We start from the raw sequence: 19,704 nt of genomic DNA, 5'->3' as shown, positions 1-19,704 counted from the left end.
AGGAGTAGAAGAAAAGAGAGGTTAGTAAGAGAGCAAAATAGGACTCGTAGCATTCAAGTTCAACAATGACATAAACAGAAGAGAGATGAAAAGAAGAAAGGAGAAAGAGTAATACACGACCAAGGTAGGAAACGTACCAATTAATAAAGGAACAAAGTACAATGATGCGAAGAAAAAACAGAAAAAAAGTACTAAGAGGGCTAAGGTAGCACTTGTAACATGAAATAAAGGCATAAAAAAGAAAATGAGCACATGAGAAAAAATATTAAAAGATCAATGACGGACTTCAAATATTTCAAGAGACAAAAAAGAAACAGATTACGAACAGACTGGCAGATGAGTGGAACAGGCTGGACAGTCATACGGTGAGTGACAATACAACAGACACCTTAACTATAGTCCCATACATTCAAGGATGAGGACTAAATGATGTTAGGTTAAGGTGAGAAGTCCTGTGTATACCGAACTACCTCTTGCAGACTCCTAGTTCGGTATCATAAGACACTTTCGGTACTCACATCAGCTATTTCTAGAGGTCAAAGAGATCTTCAATGGGGTTGTAATGAGTGTTTCTTTAGATTCACGGCACAGAAGAAGGGTCAAACCACCACCAGGGCCATAAAACTACTCCTGGAAATGCCCACAACTCCTACGAAAGCCATGTCAAATGTGTGTATTTGGGCGACGAAATGTTAAGTAATACAACCCCTAATCTTCTTATGAGGCTGAGGAAGTGAGGGAAAAGAGGGGGATGAGAGAGAGAGAGAGATGAGAAGGAGAGAGTGGGAGAAAAGAGCAGACTATTTGCACACTTTTACTGACTGACTGATGAAGTGGCGGGGTGATGAATGGAGAGAAGGGGGAAGGGAGGAAGAAAGAAAGAGAGAGCGAGGGAGAAAATTAAGCAGAGGAAAAGATGTACAATTTTCAGGCAGGGAATGGAAGATTGATGTAAGGGAGAGAAAGAAAAGAGGGAATAACGGAGAGGAAGAATGAATGAAGGAGTGAAAGAATAAAGAAAAAGACGTAGAGTAGGATGGATGGATGGAGTGAGGAAAGAAAATACACGAAAAAAAAAGGAATATATAAAATGAGAGAATATAGGAGGAAAAAATAGACATAGGAGAGAAGGAATAAAGGAAAGAAATGAAGGAAAGCATATAGGAAGGAAAAAAAAAGTAAAAGTGTAATACTTCAATATTTGGTTAAGAGGGAGAAGGAGAGAGGGAGGGAGGAAGGATAAAGAAGTATGAGAGAGAGAGAGAGAGAGAGAGAGAGAGAGAGAGAGAGAGAGAGAGAGAGAGAGAGAGAGAGAGAGAGAGAGAGAGAGAGAGAGAGAGAGAGAGAGAGAGAGAGAGAGAGAGAGAGAGAGAGAGAGAGAGAGAGAGAGAGTCATGGTTATCTTTGCTTCCCCCCTCCTCCACCTCCACCTCCTCCTCCTCCTCCTGCTCCTCCTCCTCCTGCTCCTCCTCCTCTTCCTCCTCCTTCTCCTCCTCGTCCTGAGCCATAGTTGCCAATCCAGCGATAGTGTACGATGTGTGTGTGTGTGTGTGTGTGTGTGTGTGTGTGTGTGTGTGTGTGTGTGTGTGTGTGTGTGTGTGTGTGTGTGTGCTGGCTCGTGTCTCCTGTCTCAGCGAGGATGACCCACTAACACTTTCAGAGGAGGAGGAGGAGGAGAAGAAGGGGAGGAGGAGGAGGAGGAGGAGGAGGAGAGACTGCAGAACGATGGAGGAGGAGAAACCTTGGGTAGGGAGGTGAAGTAAGGGGAGGAAGGGAGGAGGGATGAGAGGGAAGTGAAGGGGGAGAGAGAAGGAAGAGAGTGGAGACAGAAGGGAATGATTGGGCAAGGCTGCGAAAGAGAGAGAAAGAGAGAGATAGACGGAAAGAAGGAAGGAAGAAGAGGAAGAGGAAGAGGGATAGAGGTCAGGGAGGAAAAAGGCAAAGAAGAATAGAGGAGAGACTATGGAGGAAAAAAAGGCTGAGGAAAGACAAAGATGAAGGTGAACGAAGAGAAGAAAGAAAGAGAAAGTAGGAACAGGAGGAGGAGAAAAAGAGAGGTGAGATATGGACGGTGAGAGACAGAGGAGAGGCAATGGAAGGGAGGAAGGAAGGAAGGGAGGAAGGAAGGGAGGGAGGAAGGAAGGATTGAGAAAAGCACGGTGAGAGGCAATGACGAATGCAGGGGAGACGAAAGGAGGGAGAGGAGGAAGGGGAGAGGGAGAGGAAAGGGAGGAAGGTAGAGAGAGAGGGAATGCATGAGAGGTAAGCTGCGTTAGTCATTACAGTACGAGAGAGGGGAAGAGGAGGAGGAAACACAAACACATGGAAAACCAGGCAACAGAAAACCCAGTGTCATATATCGAGACTGCCTGCTTTGGTGAATTAATTAAAGAAAACTTGCTGAACGTATATCCGGGATCAATTACATAACTTCTAAAACGGCAAGTGTGATTTTTATTGAAGTTGATCGCTTTCGCACTAACTAATTTTGCAGGAAGCTTGTTGCGGGGGAGGAGAAATTGGTTCGAGATAAAAGCAAATTCCACCTTTGTCTAGTGCATCGTCTCACTTGGAATGTTAGACCGACTTTTCTGGTTCTCGTGTCAATGTGGAGATCGAAAAAAAAAAAAACTTAAAAAAAACTTTAAAAAAAAACGTTATCGGATTTATTATATTTGGAGATATGTATCCAATTCCCTCGCAGTCGTCTGTTTCCCGGGTTAAAAAAAGGGTTAGGTGAAGAAGGAGGAGGAGGAGAAGGAAGAGGAGGAGGAGGAGGAAGACGAGGAGGAATAATCACACAACAAACAATAACGAAATGAATCCTACTTCTTTCATTACTTCTGTTATCATTATTATCATTACAATTATTACCACTATCATTATTAATACTATGTCATATATATCATCAATAGCTTCATTATCCTCCTCAGCATTATTATAACCAAGTCTGTCTGTCTCTCTCTCTCTCTCTCTCTCTCTCTCTCTCTCTCTCTCTCTCTCTCTCTCTCTCTCTCTCAACCTTCATATTTCAGCTTCGCCCTTTCTCATCTCGCTTTCTTAGTTCCTTCACGTCTTCCTGCTGGGCTCCCCCTGGACTAACTAGGCGGGGGAGGATGCAAGCAGATGAGCAGTCAGAGCAGCTTCTTATGCACCCAAAAGCTGATGGGAGACATGAGCAACATAACAGGTGGGTGAGATGTGAGCTTGCCAGAGAACAACAGTGTGAAAGAACTCAAGATTCTCTCTCTTCTTTTCACTTGCCTGTCATCTCTTGTAATTGCATCCCCACCTTCGCTTTCCTTCTTTTCCTTCCTATTATCTGCATGCTCCTTCGTTTGGTCTCATCTGTTTAGTTTCTTCTATCTTATTATTTGCATTCTTTCTTGCCCGTCTTTCTTGCTCCTCTTCGTCTCCTTACTTCAATTCTTACTCTCCTTTCTTATGCCTCTTCTTACTTACTCTCCATCTCCTTGTTTTCTTTCGTTTTTAGCCTCTTTCTTCTTCCATAATGAGGTCTTCTAACTTATCTTTCTTCCTTCCTTCCTTTCTCCTCTCTGCCTTCTTTCGTTTCAAACCTATTTCATCTTCCATATTGAGGCCTCTTGGAAACTCATTATTTTCTTATGTTATTTTTCTTCCCTCCTGCCTCATTTCTCAGGGTCCTTTTTTCTCTTCCTACCTCGTTCCTCCTTTCCTAAAATATGCTTCTTTCCCTTCTCTTTCCTCTCCTCATTTCTCCCAGACACTATTTCCTCCCTTAGTTATTTCCCTCCCTTTCCTTCTCCCCCCTCTCTTCATTTCTCCCTTAAGTAAATTCTTCTCTTTCCTTTTCTTTCTTACTTGACTCGTTCTCTTTACTTGTCTTATCTTTCTTTATTTCTCCCTTCCTTAACTTCATCTTTCCCTTTTTTTCTTAATTTCTCTCTCTTTCCTTTTTTTCCCTTTCTTCATTTCTCCCTTTCGTAAATAGACTACCTCTCCTCCCTTCTCTTTTCTTTCTTAATTTCTCCCTCTCTTTCCTTCTCTTCCCTTCCTCCCGTTCTCCTATTTTCCTGCTCATCTTTCTCCCCTTTCACCTGTCAGCCTTTCACTTGCTTTCTCGTACCTGGCAAAACTAATTTTCTCTCTTTCTCTTTCTCGTGTTCCTTTATATTCCTGTTCGTTTCCCTGTCTTTCTGTTCCTTGTTTCTGTCTGTCTGCTCCTTGTTCCTCCTCCTCCTCCCCGTCTGTCAATCCAATTTCCCAACTTCCACTGTCTCTGTCTATCTGTCTGTCTGTCTATCTTTCTCTCTCTCTCTCTCCTTGCCATTCACCCTGTTATAATCATACTTTACCTGCCTTTCTGTCTATCTTTAACTCCTCCTTACTCACTGCCTTACTCACTCTTATACCCAGTCTCTTTCTTCTCTCTTTCTCTCCCTTCCTCCATGTTACAACCACCTTTCCCTGCCTTCCTCAGCCCCTCTCTTTCTCTCCCTGGTTTTCTCCCTGTTATCAGCACCATCTTCTTATCTTCCTATCTATCTTCCTTACCTCCTCTCTCTCCCTGCCTTCCTGTCTTCCACACGTCCTCTCTCCCTCTCTTATAACCACCCCTCTCCTTTAATTCCCGTTTCTTCCTCATTTCCCCACCTCATTCTCTCTCTCTCTCTCTCTCTCTCTCTCTCTCTCTCTCTCTCTCTCTCTCTCTCTCTCTCCCTATTATAACAACGCTCTCCTTGCCTTCATCTAATCCCCCCCCCCCCCGGAGTGCTCACATCTCACATAACAAGACGGGAGAGGGAGGAGGCCACGAGCGCGCATTCCCCGGGGCAGGCGGCTAATAATGCAAGGGTCGCATGTGGCTAAGTCCCCGCCTTCGATGTGCAGTTTTGATCTAATCTTCGTCCCGCTCCGCAAGGCTTTACCCCCCTCGACCCAGTCTCCTCTGACCCACCCTTCCTCCTTCCTCAGCCTCCTCCTCCTCCTCCTGCTACCCGAGTGATTTTATTCCGCTGAGTGAGGACAGAGGAAAGGAGGATGAGGATGAGGAGGAAAAGGAAAAGGAGGAGTAGGAAATGGAGTGCAAGGAAATGGAAGAGAAGGAAGGAAATGGAGAAGAGATGCGAGGAGAGTAGAGGAGAGGAGAGGAGGGGATTGGAGAGGAGAGGGATGGGAAGGGAAGGGAAGGGAAGAGATGGAAGAGGATGATAAGGAGAGGGGAGGGAAAGGAAGGGAAGGGAAGAGAAAGGAAGAGAGAGAGAGAGAGAGAGAGAGAGAGAGAGAGAGAGAGAGAGAGAGAGAGAGAGAGAGAGAGAGAGAGAGAGAATGGAGATATGCTGTATCCAATATATGTCTTGTGAATCACGTCTTACTATGAACTAAGGTCTCATGAAGAAGAGGAGGAGGAAGAGGATGAAGAGGAGGAGGAGGAGGAGGAGATAGGAGGTCGTGGTGTAACATATAAGAGAATAGGATCCACAACATTACAAATAAACTTCAAGGAATGGTCACGATTTCGAGTATCAATATTTTTCTCTAAGTACTTTCTCATCAACATTCTCACCTCTGTTAATCTACTTAAACAATATAAATACTTCACTTAAATCGCCAATACGCAATGCACGACCTTCTAAAGAACCCAAATTAAATGCTTCTTCAATAAATCTCTGTACATTAAGTAAGATTCTAAGTCCATGGATCTCTTCAGTTATTCTTCCCTTTACCCTCATAAATATGTCTACGCTTCTAAAATGACTGCAAATTAAGCTTCTTCAGTATTTCTCTGCATGGTAAGTTTCTCAGCTCTATTTTTTTTTTGGTCATTATTTTCTGTATCTTACAATCTATGGTTATGGCAGGATGCAAAATTAGCTTCTTCATTCTTTCTCTCTAGGGTAAGTTTCTAAGCTCTTTTTCTCTTCGGTCATTCTTCTCTGTGCCTTAAAATCTATGGCTACGTTAGAATTCAAATTATTAAGCTTGAAGATTCTTTCTCTCTACGGTAAGTTTCTCTGCATTTCGATCTCTACTACTACTACTACTACTACTACTACTACTACCACTACTTCTACTAATACTATCTTTCTTTTTTTACAGTAAAGGAAGCAGCTCAAGGGCAGAAAAAAAGTAATAACGAGAAAAAAAAAGCCCACTAAATTCTGCCCCTATAAAAAAAAGCTTAGTGGCCAAAGAGAGAGAGATCAATTTCGGGTGGAAGACTACTACTATAACTACTACTACTACTACTACTACTACTACAAAAATAATAATGATACTACTAATAAAAACGGCAGTAATGGGCGTGTAATTTTCCCGTAAGTCTCCTGTTCCCTTCACGATAAGGAACCCAAGCCCTTCTTTCGCTGCCCGGAGAGGAACTAAGCCGCCTCTGGTTCGTAAGCCCGGATTTACACACACACACACACACACACACACACACACACACACTCTCTCTCTCTCTCTCTCTCTCTCTCTCTCTCTCTCTCTCTCTCTCTCTCTCTGTGGGTTTGTCTGTTTGTCTTACTCAATGTCAATTAGTTCGTGCATATTTATCTGTGTATCGGTTAGGTTACGATACAAAGATATCTCACTGTCTTAGGGTCCTATTATTAAACATTTCGGTGCACTCGGTCACATTTTGGCAGGGCTTTGGTAGGTGTTCGGTCTGGCATTTCTGGGGGTAGTTTTACGACCCTTCTGGTAGTTTGATCGTTCTGTACCATGAACATTAAGAAGCACTCGTTGGAACCCTACTGATCTCGTTTTGGTCTTTAGAAATAGTTGATGTGAGGGTTGGATGTGTGTAAGAGTATCCACCTTGTTTGTAAGATCTCTCTCTCTAACTCTTTCTCTTCCTCTATCTCTGTTTCTCTTTCTTTCTCTCTCCTTTTTCCTTTCTCTTTCTCTCTCTTTCTTTGTTTCTTTATCTCTCTTCTTTCTCCTTTCTCTGTATCAGGGCAGCCTCTCAAATCCATGTACACTCTCTGTCTGCCTTTCTCTCTCTCTCCTCTCTCCTTTCTCCTGTCTCTGTCAGTTCGGCCTCTCAAAGTCCCACCCCTCAGACACACCCAGACACACACACACACACACACACACACACACACACGCGAACGCCTGGCCCAGATCGAAATGGTTTGCATCCTTCTTGCTTGTTTTCCCCCGAGTCGGCGACGCGGCGCTCGACGGTTCACGGAAATAAGCGGCCGAGCACTTTGGACCAACCCGGAAACTCGATCCCGCCTTAACGCTGTCATCTGTCTTCATTACTCTGCTGGCGCTGGTGGTGGTGGTGGTGAGGATGGTGGTTGTGGATGGTGGTGGTGAAGGGGAGAGGGTGAGGTTGGTGGACGGTGGTGCTAGTAGTGGTGGTGGTGGAGAGGATGGTAAGACTGGTGGTGTGAATGCTTGGGGTGGGATGGTGGTGGGGGATGAATAGGAGGTGGTGGTGGTGGTGGTGGTGGTGGTGAGAAATGAAGACCATGGAAGTGTCTGACCTCATAATTAAATACATATTTCATGGGAAACGCACGCACACACGCACACACAGTCACACGTGCAGAAACTTACACACACACACACACACACACACACACACACACACAGTCAAGTATATATTTTTTCTTCTCACGTTCAGAAACTTATTAAAATAGTTCTACTTTTACGATATATCAGTCTGTGTATATTCCGTCGGTACGTTTGCCTGTCTGTATGTCTTATTCAATGTCTCTTAGTCTGTACACACGAGAATATGAAGTCTGCGCATCCTGCTACCCCAAATAAAAATATAATGGAAGAAAGACACCGAGACAAACAGACAGATAAAGAGAGACCAAGCTGAAAGTAGAAAATGCAGATCATAAAAGGCGAAAGGGATGAAACAAAGAAGATACAGATAAACTCTCGCTTTAGAAAATTGGATACATATGCATGAGCTTGTGTAGAAGGCATTGTGACGCCCGGCCGTGAAGGGGATAGAGAGACAAGGCGAAAGGATGATTGGAAGCGCAATTAGCAAATGGGGAAGGATATTGCCACTAGGACGCAACATTCATTCGCCAGACACCTAAGTGATCTATTACAATTCTCTATCACTATTTCTTTTTGGGAAACAGTAAATTTGAAGGCTTTTTCCCACATTGTTTCTTTGATTTACCTTACACTGATTCAACTGGTATAAAAATCTGTCCTCTTTTCTCAAGTCGACGGCGAAAACCAGTGTTAAAAGATACCACAACTACTACTCTTCCTCTTAAACAATCACCACAGTAGACTACCCATATTAAGCTGCGAAGAACCACTATAACAACCACCCAGAGACTCATCTTCTGTCAAGTTCTCGGTCACACCCAACTATAAAAACCTACCACAACTACGACTCTTCCTACCACACAGTCACCATAACAGACTAACCAGATTAAGTTAAAGAACGATTGAAACACCCAAACAGAAAATCACCTTCCGTTAAGTCCTCGGGAACACCCACTACGAAAAACTACCACAAACATTATTTTCCTACCACATCGCCACCACAACTAACTACCCTGATCAACCAACCAAGAAACACTGACTCTTACCTTCTGTCAAGTCCTCGGCGACGCCCACCACCTTCACGCCGACCAGTCTTGGCAGGCCGCCCACCGTGATCCCCTCATGTTTGTCCACCACCAGGGCCAAGGGCGGCGGGAAGGGCGGGGGCGTAGACGTGTCGCCGAGGCCATTACCACGCCCTCGCACCCGCCCCCTCCACGCCCGCAGCGACGGAAGAGTCTCATTCCGTCGCCAGCCGTCCCCGTCGTCCACGCCCACCAGTAAATTATGACCGTGGCGCTCCCCAAAGACGGTATGCCACGCGCCGTCCCCAATGCCTCGGCCCTCCACGCACGCCTCCCGTACGCCCATGCCAGCACCGGTGAGGGAGGCGCAGACGATGCCGGAGCGGAGCTGAAGGGGACGAGAAGCAACGGAGAGAGGTGAGAACAGAGAGACGAAAGGAAATGAAGAGAGGGAGAGGGAACAAAAAGGAGAGAAATAGAGATAGGTAAAAAAAAAATAGTGCGTGTGTGTGTGTGTGTGTGTGTGTGTGTGTGTGTAAAAAAATGGTGAGAAAAGGGAAAGGAAAGTTAAATGAAGTAGGTAGGTTTCAAGTGGATAAATGGCCTTTGTGTGTGTGTGTGTGTGTGTGTGTGTGTGTTAACGAAGGTATAGAGGAGTGCTGTAAGAGGATCAAGCTTGGGCTCTGAACGCTTAACTTACCTGAAAAAAAAAAAAAATGCTGCCGATTCCATGAAGGTAATTGTGGTTAAAGAGAGAGAGAGAGAGAGAGAGAGAGAGAGAGAGAGAGAGAGAGAGAGAGAGAGAGAGAGAGAGAGAGAGAGAGAGAGAGAGAGAGAGAGAGAGAGAGAGAGAGAGAGAGAGAGAGAGAGAGAGAGAGAGAGAGAGAGAGAGAGAGAGAGAGAGAGAGAGAGAGAGAGAGAGAGAGAGAGATAGAGAAAAAAAAAAAAAAAAAAAAAAAAAATAAAATATAAAACGATGAATATGAAAGTTTATCTAAAAATTGAGGTGTTATTAGATTTGTTGCCCGTAATCGAGTCAAAAGGGCAACTTTTATGACTTATTTCATTACTTACGGACTGGCAGACTGAATTGAACCCCCCCCACCCACCCACACACACACACACACACACACACACACACACACACACACACACACACAGAAACAAAATAAATCGTATGCCGCACAAACACAAGCACATAGAAACAAAAAAAGTAGACTGGCACACACACACACAAACACACACGCACACCGACAGCACATTATGGTCACTGATGAACAAACGCTACAGAGATTAGCACCGAGGCCACGCGTACCTATACCATACACTCCCTTAAACATAATACTAACAATGTTCTTATACTCACATGCAGGGTAAAGGTGGCCGCGTGGTGCTGGGCCGTCACATGCACCAGTATCCCCGAGGCAGCCCCGGACACCCTCACCCTGGCCTGCAGCGTTAGGGCGGTGGGCGGCGGCGTGAAGGACAGCGCCACCCTCATATACGAGCCCTGGGCCAGCGTCGAGGGTAGAGTGGGCGTCCGACACTCCACCCCCGCCCACCCCGGCTCGCACTGGCACTCCGGGTGATTGAGGCCGCCCACGCATGCCCCCCGGTACCCGCAGCTGCCCACGCCCCCGGAACATGCTGCCTCCTGTGGTCGGCAACCAGGCTCGCTGCCCCCACTGTGAGGTGGCTCCCCGAGATCCACCAGCTAGGGGAAGGTGGGAAAAGGATGTTAAGGGCGTAACCAGTTGTTGGATACGGAGGTGGCTTATGATTACCACCACAACTACTACTGATACCACTACTACTACTACTACTATTACTATTACTACTACTACTACTACTACTACTACTACTACTACTACTACTACTTTTTTACAGTAAAAGTAGCAGTTTAAAGGCAAAAATAAATAGAAAAAAAAAACGCAATGCCGCTCCTGTAAAAGAATGTAGTCATGAGCAGCTAGAAGAGAGGTCCGTACTACTACGACTACCACTACTACTACTACTACTACTGCTATTACCACTACTACTTCCTTTCTTCTACTTGATGTATTGTGGGTAGAATTCTCCTCAGCTAACCCCACTCTCTCTTTCTCTCCATTGCCTGCTACTATTCATATTTCACGGAGCAGATAATTATTCCCGCGTGGCTGAAGTGGCTATAGCGAGTCCGTGTTGCTCTACCAGACTGTGTGGAGTTACCATAAGAACGAATCTCATCTTTTCCACGAGGCTGATTACGTTACCATGACAACCTCTGGCGTAGCGCGAGGATGGAGTGTAATGGAGAAAGAAGGTTTTGAAGGTAAGTGTGTGTGGAGAGGATGTAGATGGGGTTCACATGTATATATAGGAAAAGTACTAACGATAAAGGTGAATAGAGAAGTACTGAGGGGTTAGAATGTATAAATATATTGAGAAAATGTATCGAGTATGATGTTTGGAGAAAAAAAATTGAGTGTTTGAATTTATGTGGCGTATGTACTGATGGTAAAGATGTATATATAGGAAATACTGAAAGTTAAAATGTATATATAGAAAGTAATAGGGGTTTAGATGAATAGAGAAAAGGTAATGAGGGGTTTAAATATATATATATATATATAGAGAGAGAAAGTACTGATGGTTTAGATGTATTGTAAGAAAGTACTGAGTGTTAAAATTCATAAAGAGAAAGTTATAATGGTATAGATTCATAGATAGAAAGTAATGAAGGTTAAAATATATACATCTAGAGAGTTCTGATGAAAAAAGATGTAGAGAAAGTAATGAGAATGGAGATGTATTGAAAGCAAGTAATAAGTGAGAAAATGTAAAGTAAAAGGGAGTAAAGTAGAAAAGAAAAGTGGGGTAAAAGTTCAGAGCGAAAGGAAAGTAAAAGATGAAAATGTGGAGGGCGAAATAAAATCACGTATTTCGCTTCTTGCCTTGGAAATGATAACACAAGTCTGCATGGAAGGAATAATTTCTTTCCCACCGCTGAACCCGAGCAAGTCTTTGAAGAATGTAGCTACTCACTGCGGTTTCTCTGAGGAAAACTTATGTTCGCATGCTGAACCCGTGCTAGTATTATAATTGTTGTTGGCGTTGCTATGATTTATTTTTCTGGGGGGTACGGTGGATGGCTACAGCTCGTGTTGACGTTATGAAGCAACTGCAAAAATATCTTATGTCGTAAACGGCAATTAAAGAGAGAAAAACAGCAACAGTGATGGTGATAGCAATGACAACAGGTAAAAAAACATATATCAAAATCATTCTTGTTCTTCTTTTTCTTTTCCTTTATTTCTTCTTCTTCTTTTATCATCATCTTCCTCTTCTTACTGTTCTTCTTCCTGTTCTTTTTTCTTTTCTTTTTTTCATTTCTCTTTTCTTCTTCCTCTTCTTGTTCTTCTTCTTCTTCTTCGTCTTCTTCTTCTACTACTACTACTACTACTACTACTACTACTACTAGTACAATTACAAAATATATCAATTCAATTAATAGAGCTATTTAACTAATTCTCCCAACATTATAATCACAATTACTAAATCCAGCGGAAAATAGGTAGGATTCTCTCTCTCTCTCTCTCTCTCTCTCTCTCTCTCTCTCTCTCTCTCTCTCTCTCTCTCTCTCTCTCTCTCTCTCTCTCTCTCTCTCTCTCTCTCTCTCTCTCTCTCTCTCTCTGTGTGTGTGTGTGTGTGTGTGTGTGTGTGTGTGTTTACTCCATCAAGAGAGGATCGCATGCTGAATAGTGGAATCAAAGAGTGTTCGAGAATAGTGTGGGAGAGTGGATGCTGAGTCGGCTGTTTTGGTAACGTTTTGGGGCGAGGAAACGTAGGAAGAGACTGAAGCTTGATTTGCAAACGAATAAAGCAAGGGAGAGAAAGAGACAGATAGAGAGGTGAGGGCGGGGGGAGGGAGGGAGGGAGGGAGGAAGGGAGTGTGTGAGTTTGTGTGTGTACTGTATTGCTTCTTCACTTTTCCTTCTTTAATTAATATCTTTACTACTACTACGACCTCTCTCTTCTTCGTCAGTTAGCCTTACCACAACAACCACTACTACTACTACTACTACTACTACTACTACTACTACTATTTCTACCACTATTACAGTTGGAGGAGATGGAAACGAGAGAGGAGGAGAAAGGAGGTGAAGGGAAAGAGATGGACGAGTGGATAGGACTCAGAAGACCGGATAACAGGAAGGGAAGAAGCGTAGTAAGAAGTAATAAAAATAATAATGATATGGGAGGGAAGTTAAATAAATTAGGTATGGGAGAGTGAGGTAAAAAAGCAAACTCGCTATGATATAATCTTTTTTTTTTTGCTTTGTACTTGTCTTCTTATCTCTCTCTACGCATCAATTTATCTTTCTACCTCTATCTATTTTCTCTCTCACTTTCCGCTGCCCCTCTCCCCTCCTCCCTCCCTCTCTCTCTCTCTTTAACTATAACCAGACATCCCTCCGCCCTCGCCTCACTCACTTGTCCGTTCAAGGTAAGGTGCGAGAGACAGCCGTGGAAGGGGCGGGGGATGGGAGCCTCCCCCCACCTGTGCTGCTCGGCCGTGGGCGGGGAGTGCGCGAACCCACCAACCTGAAGCGGACCAGACCCCGGCCAAGCCTCCAGCCCCCACGGCCCCACCCACGGCATCCTCGCTAGGCAGTGGGCGGGTGTGTCAGCTCCGTGCTCCCACCCGCGGCCGCACCGATCCACCATCAGCGCCGCGCCCTGGAAAGTAAGGTATAGTTGAGGGGGATGCGGTGTGGTTGGTGTAGTACGCGTGCCCTTAGTGCTGGTCTCCGTGACGTTGGTTTTTGAGGCTTTGGTGGGATTAACGATGATGATAAAAGGATAATGATGAATGATTAAAGGGAGTTCGTGTGGCATTGGATGGATAATTAACTTCCTTTTTGTTGTTTCCTAGTTTCTTACTGGCCACGGCACGGTACATCAATCAGTTAGTGTGTTTCGATCCCAAGATATTGACAGGCATATCAGTTACCAGCAGCATCTTAGGCCCTTGTAGATTGAGTGACGTCAGCAAATATCGGAGGGAGGAGGAAGGAAAGGAAAACATATATCGCTGCATCAAAGAAAGTGCAAAGAGTGAAGAGAGGACAGTTTGGGGCACCTCTTAAGCGAATGACTTCACTTCTTAAGCAGACCCCCTGTCCGGCCTCATACTGACGTTATGATTCGCAATTAGAAGGCATTTTGACCCAGCATCCCACCCGATTGAAGCTCTCTGGTCTCCTCTCCGTATCTTGTTGTAATCACTCACACACACACGCAAGCAATTTCTCGCAACGTACATCACTGCAAGACTAAACAGAGCATCTAAGAACGAGAGGTAAAATTTTATTAATATAGACCGCTTAACAGTTTTCTTATACCTATTTTGTGACCTGGCCTACCATCCCTTATTTTCCCTTCCTGTAATCTTCCTTTTTCTCTTTCCATTCTTCTTTTTGCCTTGCTTCTTTCTCCTTCATCTTCATCTCCGCTATTATTATCTACCTTTACTGTTACTGGGACTTTACTGTTGTTTAATATCTATAATGCAGCCTGGCCTACCATACCTTATTTTCCCCTCCTGTAATCTTTCTTTTCCTCATTCCATTCTTCTTTTTGCCTTGCTTCTTTTTCCTTCATCTTCATCTCCGCTATATTATTTGCCTTTCTTGAATCCTCCTTTTCCTTCTCCTTATCTTCCTCTCCCATTCCATCTTCCTTTCTTCCCTCCTTTCTACCTCTATCCCTTCCCTTCCCTTCTTCTCCTCCTCCTCCCTTTCCATTCCTCACCTGGGCATCAAGGTGGACGTGCAAATCGTGCCACTCTCCGTCCGTCAGAGTCACATTCACCTCCACCTTCATAGGCTCAACGCTGCCCTCAACTAGGAGCTGTGGACGACCATTTCTCAGCTGAAGGGCGAGCATGGGCGTGGGTACCGTGTCCTCTGGCCGCTGCGTGGGTGCCATGGGACCGGCGTAGAGGAGGAGGGCGTGTGGGTTTCGTGTGAGCAGCCGCAGGGACACAGTGGTGGGCAGGCAGCGAGGAAGGGGAGGCACCCACGCCCAACCGGAGCCACGGAAGGTGCGGGAGAGGACCTTACATTGCCATCCCTCTGCGCCTCCTGGACACACACACCTAAGGATATACAGGTAAGGATGACGCACATACATATATACATAGACAGACAGACAGACCGACATACATAGACATACACATGCACACCTTTACTTACAGACATACAGACATATAAACAGACATGCAAACTCATACACACACACTCGTTTGGCATAATTAAAAAGTTTGCAGGAAGAAATTTATGGAAGTGTGTGTGTGTGTGTGTGTGTGTGTGTGTGTGTGTGTGTGTGTGTGTGTGTGTGTGTGTGTGTGTGTGTAAATGTGTGTGTGGTGGGGGGGAGAGAGGAGGAGGAGAGGGCAGTGTATCTAGTAATTTTAAATGCACTTTTTTTTTTCTCCATAATTCTATCCAATTTTATCTTTTCTTTCCCGGACAAAAGGAATTGCTGCTCTGATAACAAATTAATTTTAAGCTACGACCTACTAATTTACACACACACACACACACACACACACACACACACACACACACACAAGAAGGACGCCAAGTTTAGCAAATACATCAAAACAGCGTCGTTATCTATATAATGTTTCATACTGTATCATGTTTATTATATACTGTTCGTATTAATACTTCTGCTGGCGATCATGAGTTCACACACACACACACACACACACACACACATACACACCTGTTGCCGGAGGAGTGAGGCAGGCAGCGCCCCCCATTGAGGCATGAGGAGGGCGTGCAGGTCTCCGGTTCGTGGGCGCGGCAGGACAGGGCGCGGCTGAGGCGGGGCGTGACCAGAGACGTTGCGTTGGTGTCCACGACCTGCGAACACACACACACGCACACACGTTACCTCCACCACCGAGTTAGTTCAGTGAAAAATAAGTCCTTGCCTTTATGATTTTTTGTATATGTATTTGTTTATCTTTAGCTATATTTTCAAGACTCAAATTTACATACCAACTTATTTTATTTACTTTTATATTTTATTTTACACACACGCACCCACGTCATCACCATTACCCCCACCGAGTTCACTGAAAAATAACTCCCTACTTTCATGCTTTCAATGTGTTTGTTTATCTTTAGCTAAATTTTCAAGACTCAAATTTACATACCAACTTATTTTATCTACTTTCATATTTTTTTTACACACACGCACCCACGTCATCACCATTACCCCCACCGAGTTCACTGAAAAATAACTCCCTACTTTCATGCTTTCAATGTGTTTGTTTATCTTTAGCTATACCTTTTCAAGACTCAGATTTACATACCAACTTATTTTATTTACTTTTATATTTTATTTTACACACACGCACCCACGTCATCACCATTACCCCCACCGAGTTCACTGAAAAATAACTCCCTACCTTCATGCTTTCAATGTCTTAGGTGACTTATAACGCTGCTTCTTCATCTTCAGCCACACTTTCAACTTTTCATCACAGACACGTCACTGTCCTCACCACTACCTCCACCCAGTTAGCTCAGTGAAAAATAGCTCATTCCCTTCATTATTTCAATACTTTGCGTGAGTGATAGCATTGCTTCTTCACTTTAACTACATTCTCAGGACTAACATATGTGTACCGACTTTTTATTAATTGTACATACACACCACCACCATAATCATGAAGAAAAATAACTACTTGCTTTCATGATTTCAATAATTTAAGCAACTAATAGCACTACTTGGCTTCCTTCACCCACAATTCCAAGACTTAAATTTATAGCATTAGAACATCAGAACATAGGTATTTTGCAAGAGGGTAACTTTATCTTCCAAAACAGCTACAATTCGACAGTTCTTTTCCCTTGTCAATACGCCAGAACTTGGATTTTAGTCTCCATAGTCTTTCCATCCCATAAGCTCTCCTTTACTTCGTACATATTCTAGGAAGGCAAACATAATCTATTCATCTCGTGCCTTGTAATGGCTTCAACATTTCAATGATTCTCACTGTAACATTAAACTACTGTCAATCATTCCTATTTTATCTTATCCGGGGTCAATAGAGTTGCCCTCCTATCATGTAGCTCTTCCTTACCTAAATCTTTAACAATCTAGACACCATCATCAATAAATCTTCTTTAGCGAATCCCAAATCCTTCACCAATACGTAACCAACCTCGTTAATAGTTAGTCTGGAGAATGTGGAGGTTACTTACTATAATTACTGTTAACTCTATGGGTCATATTATAAGACAATTCGCCGCCCAAGAACACATATTTGACAAGGCTTTCGTAGGAATTATGGGCATTTCCAAGGCTAGTTTTATGACCCTGGTGGTAGTGTGACCCTTCCTCTGTACCGTGAACCTAAAGAAACACTCATGAGAACTAAATTGATCCCCTCTTTGAGCTTTAGAAATAGTTGGTGTGAGGATCGAAAATGTCTTATAATACCAACCTATGTACCTTCCGACCTCTTCCTACAACACATCAAATGCCTATATCTATAGATCTTGAACATGAAAAATACTCTTGATAACCCGACTAACCTCCTTTTTGACCTCTGGATTTTAGTTGTGAGAGTCGAAAGCGTCTGTGAATTTGTAACGAACTTTTAACTTTGCCATCGAACTGTCAGGAGCGAGTCTAACAAGAGGGAGCTAAAATATATATAGGTTATACATCGATAACCTCCACATATTCCGTCTATTTGTAAAGGATGGTCTTAAGGATACATATGAAGCTGACTATCTCTTAACTGTGATATCAAACACTAAAAAACGAGGTTAACGAGAGAGAGAGAGAGAGAGAGAGAGAGAGAGAGAGAGAGAGAGAGAGAGAGAGAGAGAGAGAGAGAGAGAGAGAGAGAGAGAGAGAGAGAGAGAGAGAGAGAGAGAGAGAGAGAGAGAGAGAGAGAGAGAGAGAGAGAGAAAGGAAAGAAAGATCGTAAATATATAGCTTATCTTTCTCGTTCCTCTCCAGTTACTTGTCCCATTCATCAAAGGAACAACACAAGAGAGGAAAAGGTGAGGTATATCAGGAGTGAAGGAAGACTTTGTGATCATATTAATTTTGTTTTCCGGGTAATCTTGGAGTTAGAATATTTAGTGTTTTCTCCCTCTCTCTCTATGGGTCGGGTGGATTTTTTTTCTTTTCTTTGTTTTTTTCTTTCTTTTCCGTCCATTTGTCTATTCTAAAGTTTTTTTGTGAAGTTCCATTTTGGGGGATCAATCTCTCTCTCTCTCTCGCTCACCACCCCACACACACAATGGAAGAAAGAAAGAGGAATGGAAGAATGAAGAAGAAATATGGAAAACGAAGAAGGGAAGAGAGAAAGGAAAGAAGACAGGAAAAAAGGAAGGAAGGAAAGAAGAAGTAAGGAATGAATTAATGAATGAATTAACGAATGAATTAATGAATGAGTGAATGAATGAATGAAGGAAGGAAGGAGGGAGGAAGGAAGGAAGGAACACACACGGAGGAAAGAAGGAAGGAAGGGAGGAAGGAAGGAAGGAACGCAGACACACACAAAAAACGAAGAGAGTAAAGAAGAAAGAAAGAAAAGAACACCCACACCTACACACACACACAAACACACACACCAAATCCCCCCCCTCCCCTCACACACACGCACACCCCATTCCCCCAATCCTTCCCCACACTTTTCCGCCCCCTTCCCTTACGTCCCCTACACACACCTGTAGCGGGAGGGCGGTGGAGGCCAGGGAGGCGGCGGAGGAGGGGTCGCCTGGCTGGTGGTGTCCGGATAGGGGCGAGCTCTCCGTGTCCTCCAGGCGCCGCCCAGCCTCCTCGGGGGACTCCAGATCCACCCTCAGCTTCGTGGCTTCCTCCAGCTACGGGGGATGAGACGATGGTGAAAGAGGAGGAGGGGGAGGGGATGATGATGATGATGATGATGGTGATGATAATGAGGAGATGTGGAGGTAGATGAGTGGAGGAAGATGAGTGAGGAAGAGGAAGAAAGGAAGGATAATTGAAGTATGAGAAGAAAATAGGAAAGGTGGAAGAGGAGAAATGAAGTAGCAGAAGGAGGAAAGTGAAGGAGAAGTAAGAGAAGGAGAAAGGATAAATGTAATAATAGAAAGTGGAGGAAGAGGAGCAGGAGAAAAGTGTGAGTATAAATAGGAAGAGGAGTAGAAATAAGAAGAGGAGGAGGAGGAGGAGGAGGAGGAAATAAGAGAATGGGAGAAAGAGGAGGAGGAGGAAGGGGAGGAGGAGGGGGAGAAATGTAGGAGAGTAAGGAGACAAAAAAGATCAAAGAAGGTATGTGGTTTGAGTAAGAGAAGGGGGAAGAGGTGTGCGAGAGGTAGGGTAGGAGGAGAAGGAGGAGGAGGAGGAGGAAGGGGGAGAAATGTAGGAGAGTAAGGACACAAAAAAGATCAAAGAAGGTATGTGGATTGAGTAAGAGAAGGGGGAAGAGCTGTACGAGGGGTAGGATAGGAGGAGGAGGAGGAGGAGGAGCGTAAGGAGGGGTAGAAGAAGGACCGGAGGAAGGGGGGAAAAGGAGCGTTACGTAAGAGGCCCGAGGCAAAGAAAACGTGATGGCTTACAACGAAGTTACCTTCTTAAGTAGACTAATCTATTCTGCACATCTTTTCTAGCGGAATGAAAGAGCGGGAGAATAAGGAGGAGGAGGAGGAGGAGGAGGAGGAGGAACAGAAGGAGGGAGAACAGATGGAGGGGGAGGAGGAGGAGGAACAGCAAGATGATGAACAAGAGCAAAAAAAAGAAGGAAGAGGACTAATAGGAAGGCATATAAAGGGAACTAACTGAGAGAGAGAGAGAGAGAGAGAGAGAGAGAGAGAGAGAGAGAGAGAGAGAGAGAGAGAGAGAGAGAGAGAGAGAGAGAGAGAGAGAGAGAGAGAGAGAGAGAGAGAGAGAGAGAGAGAGAGAGACAGCGAGAGAGAGAGAGAGAGAGAGAGAGAGAGAGAGAGAGAGAGAGAGAGAGAGAGAGAGAGAGAGAGAGAGAGAGAGAGAGAGAGAGAGAGAGAGAAGAGAGAGAGAGAATACATAGAGAGAAGAGAGAGAAGAAGAGAGAGAGAGAGAGAAGACCTATCGGTCTATGGCGAAGGTGTCTGTTTACTACCGCTACTACTAG

General features: G+C 44.2%; 1 protein-coding gene across 1 annotated transcript in view; it reads right to left on the bottom strand.

Annotated features, from left to right (window-relative positions):
* LOC127009474 (putative neural-cadherin 2) overlaps nt 1-19,704 on the bottom strand; it is a 39,090-nt gene that overhangs the window by 6,134 nt on the left and 13,252 nt on the right. Inside the window, exons 3-8 of the mRNA XM_050882572.1 lie at nt 18,284-18,439; nt 15,312-15,451; nt 14,334-14,679; nt 13,014-13,259; nt 9,904-10,251; nt 8,559-8,925 (exon numbers count right to left, since the gene is read on the bottom strand). Of these exons, the coding sequence (XP_050738529.1) occupies nt 8,559-8,925; nt 9,904-10,251; nt 13,014-13,259; nt 14,334-14,679; nt 15,312-15,451; nt 18,284-18,439 (1,603 nt within the window). The remainder of the gene's footprint in view (nt 1-8,558; nt 8,926-9,903; nt 10,252-13,013; nt 13,260-14,333; nt 14,680-15,311; nt 15,452-18,283; nt 18,440-19,704) is intronic.

Source organism: Eriocheir sinensis, chromosome 41 (assembly GCF_024679095.1).
Source record: "Eriocheir sinensis breed Jianghai 21 chromosome 41, ASM2467909v1, whole genome shotgun sequence".
NCBI lineage: Eukaryota > Metazoa > Arthropoda > Malacostraca > Decapoda > Varunidae > Eriocheir > Eriocheir sinensis.
This window is presented reverse-complemented; position numbering and strand designations above follow the sequence as displayed.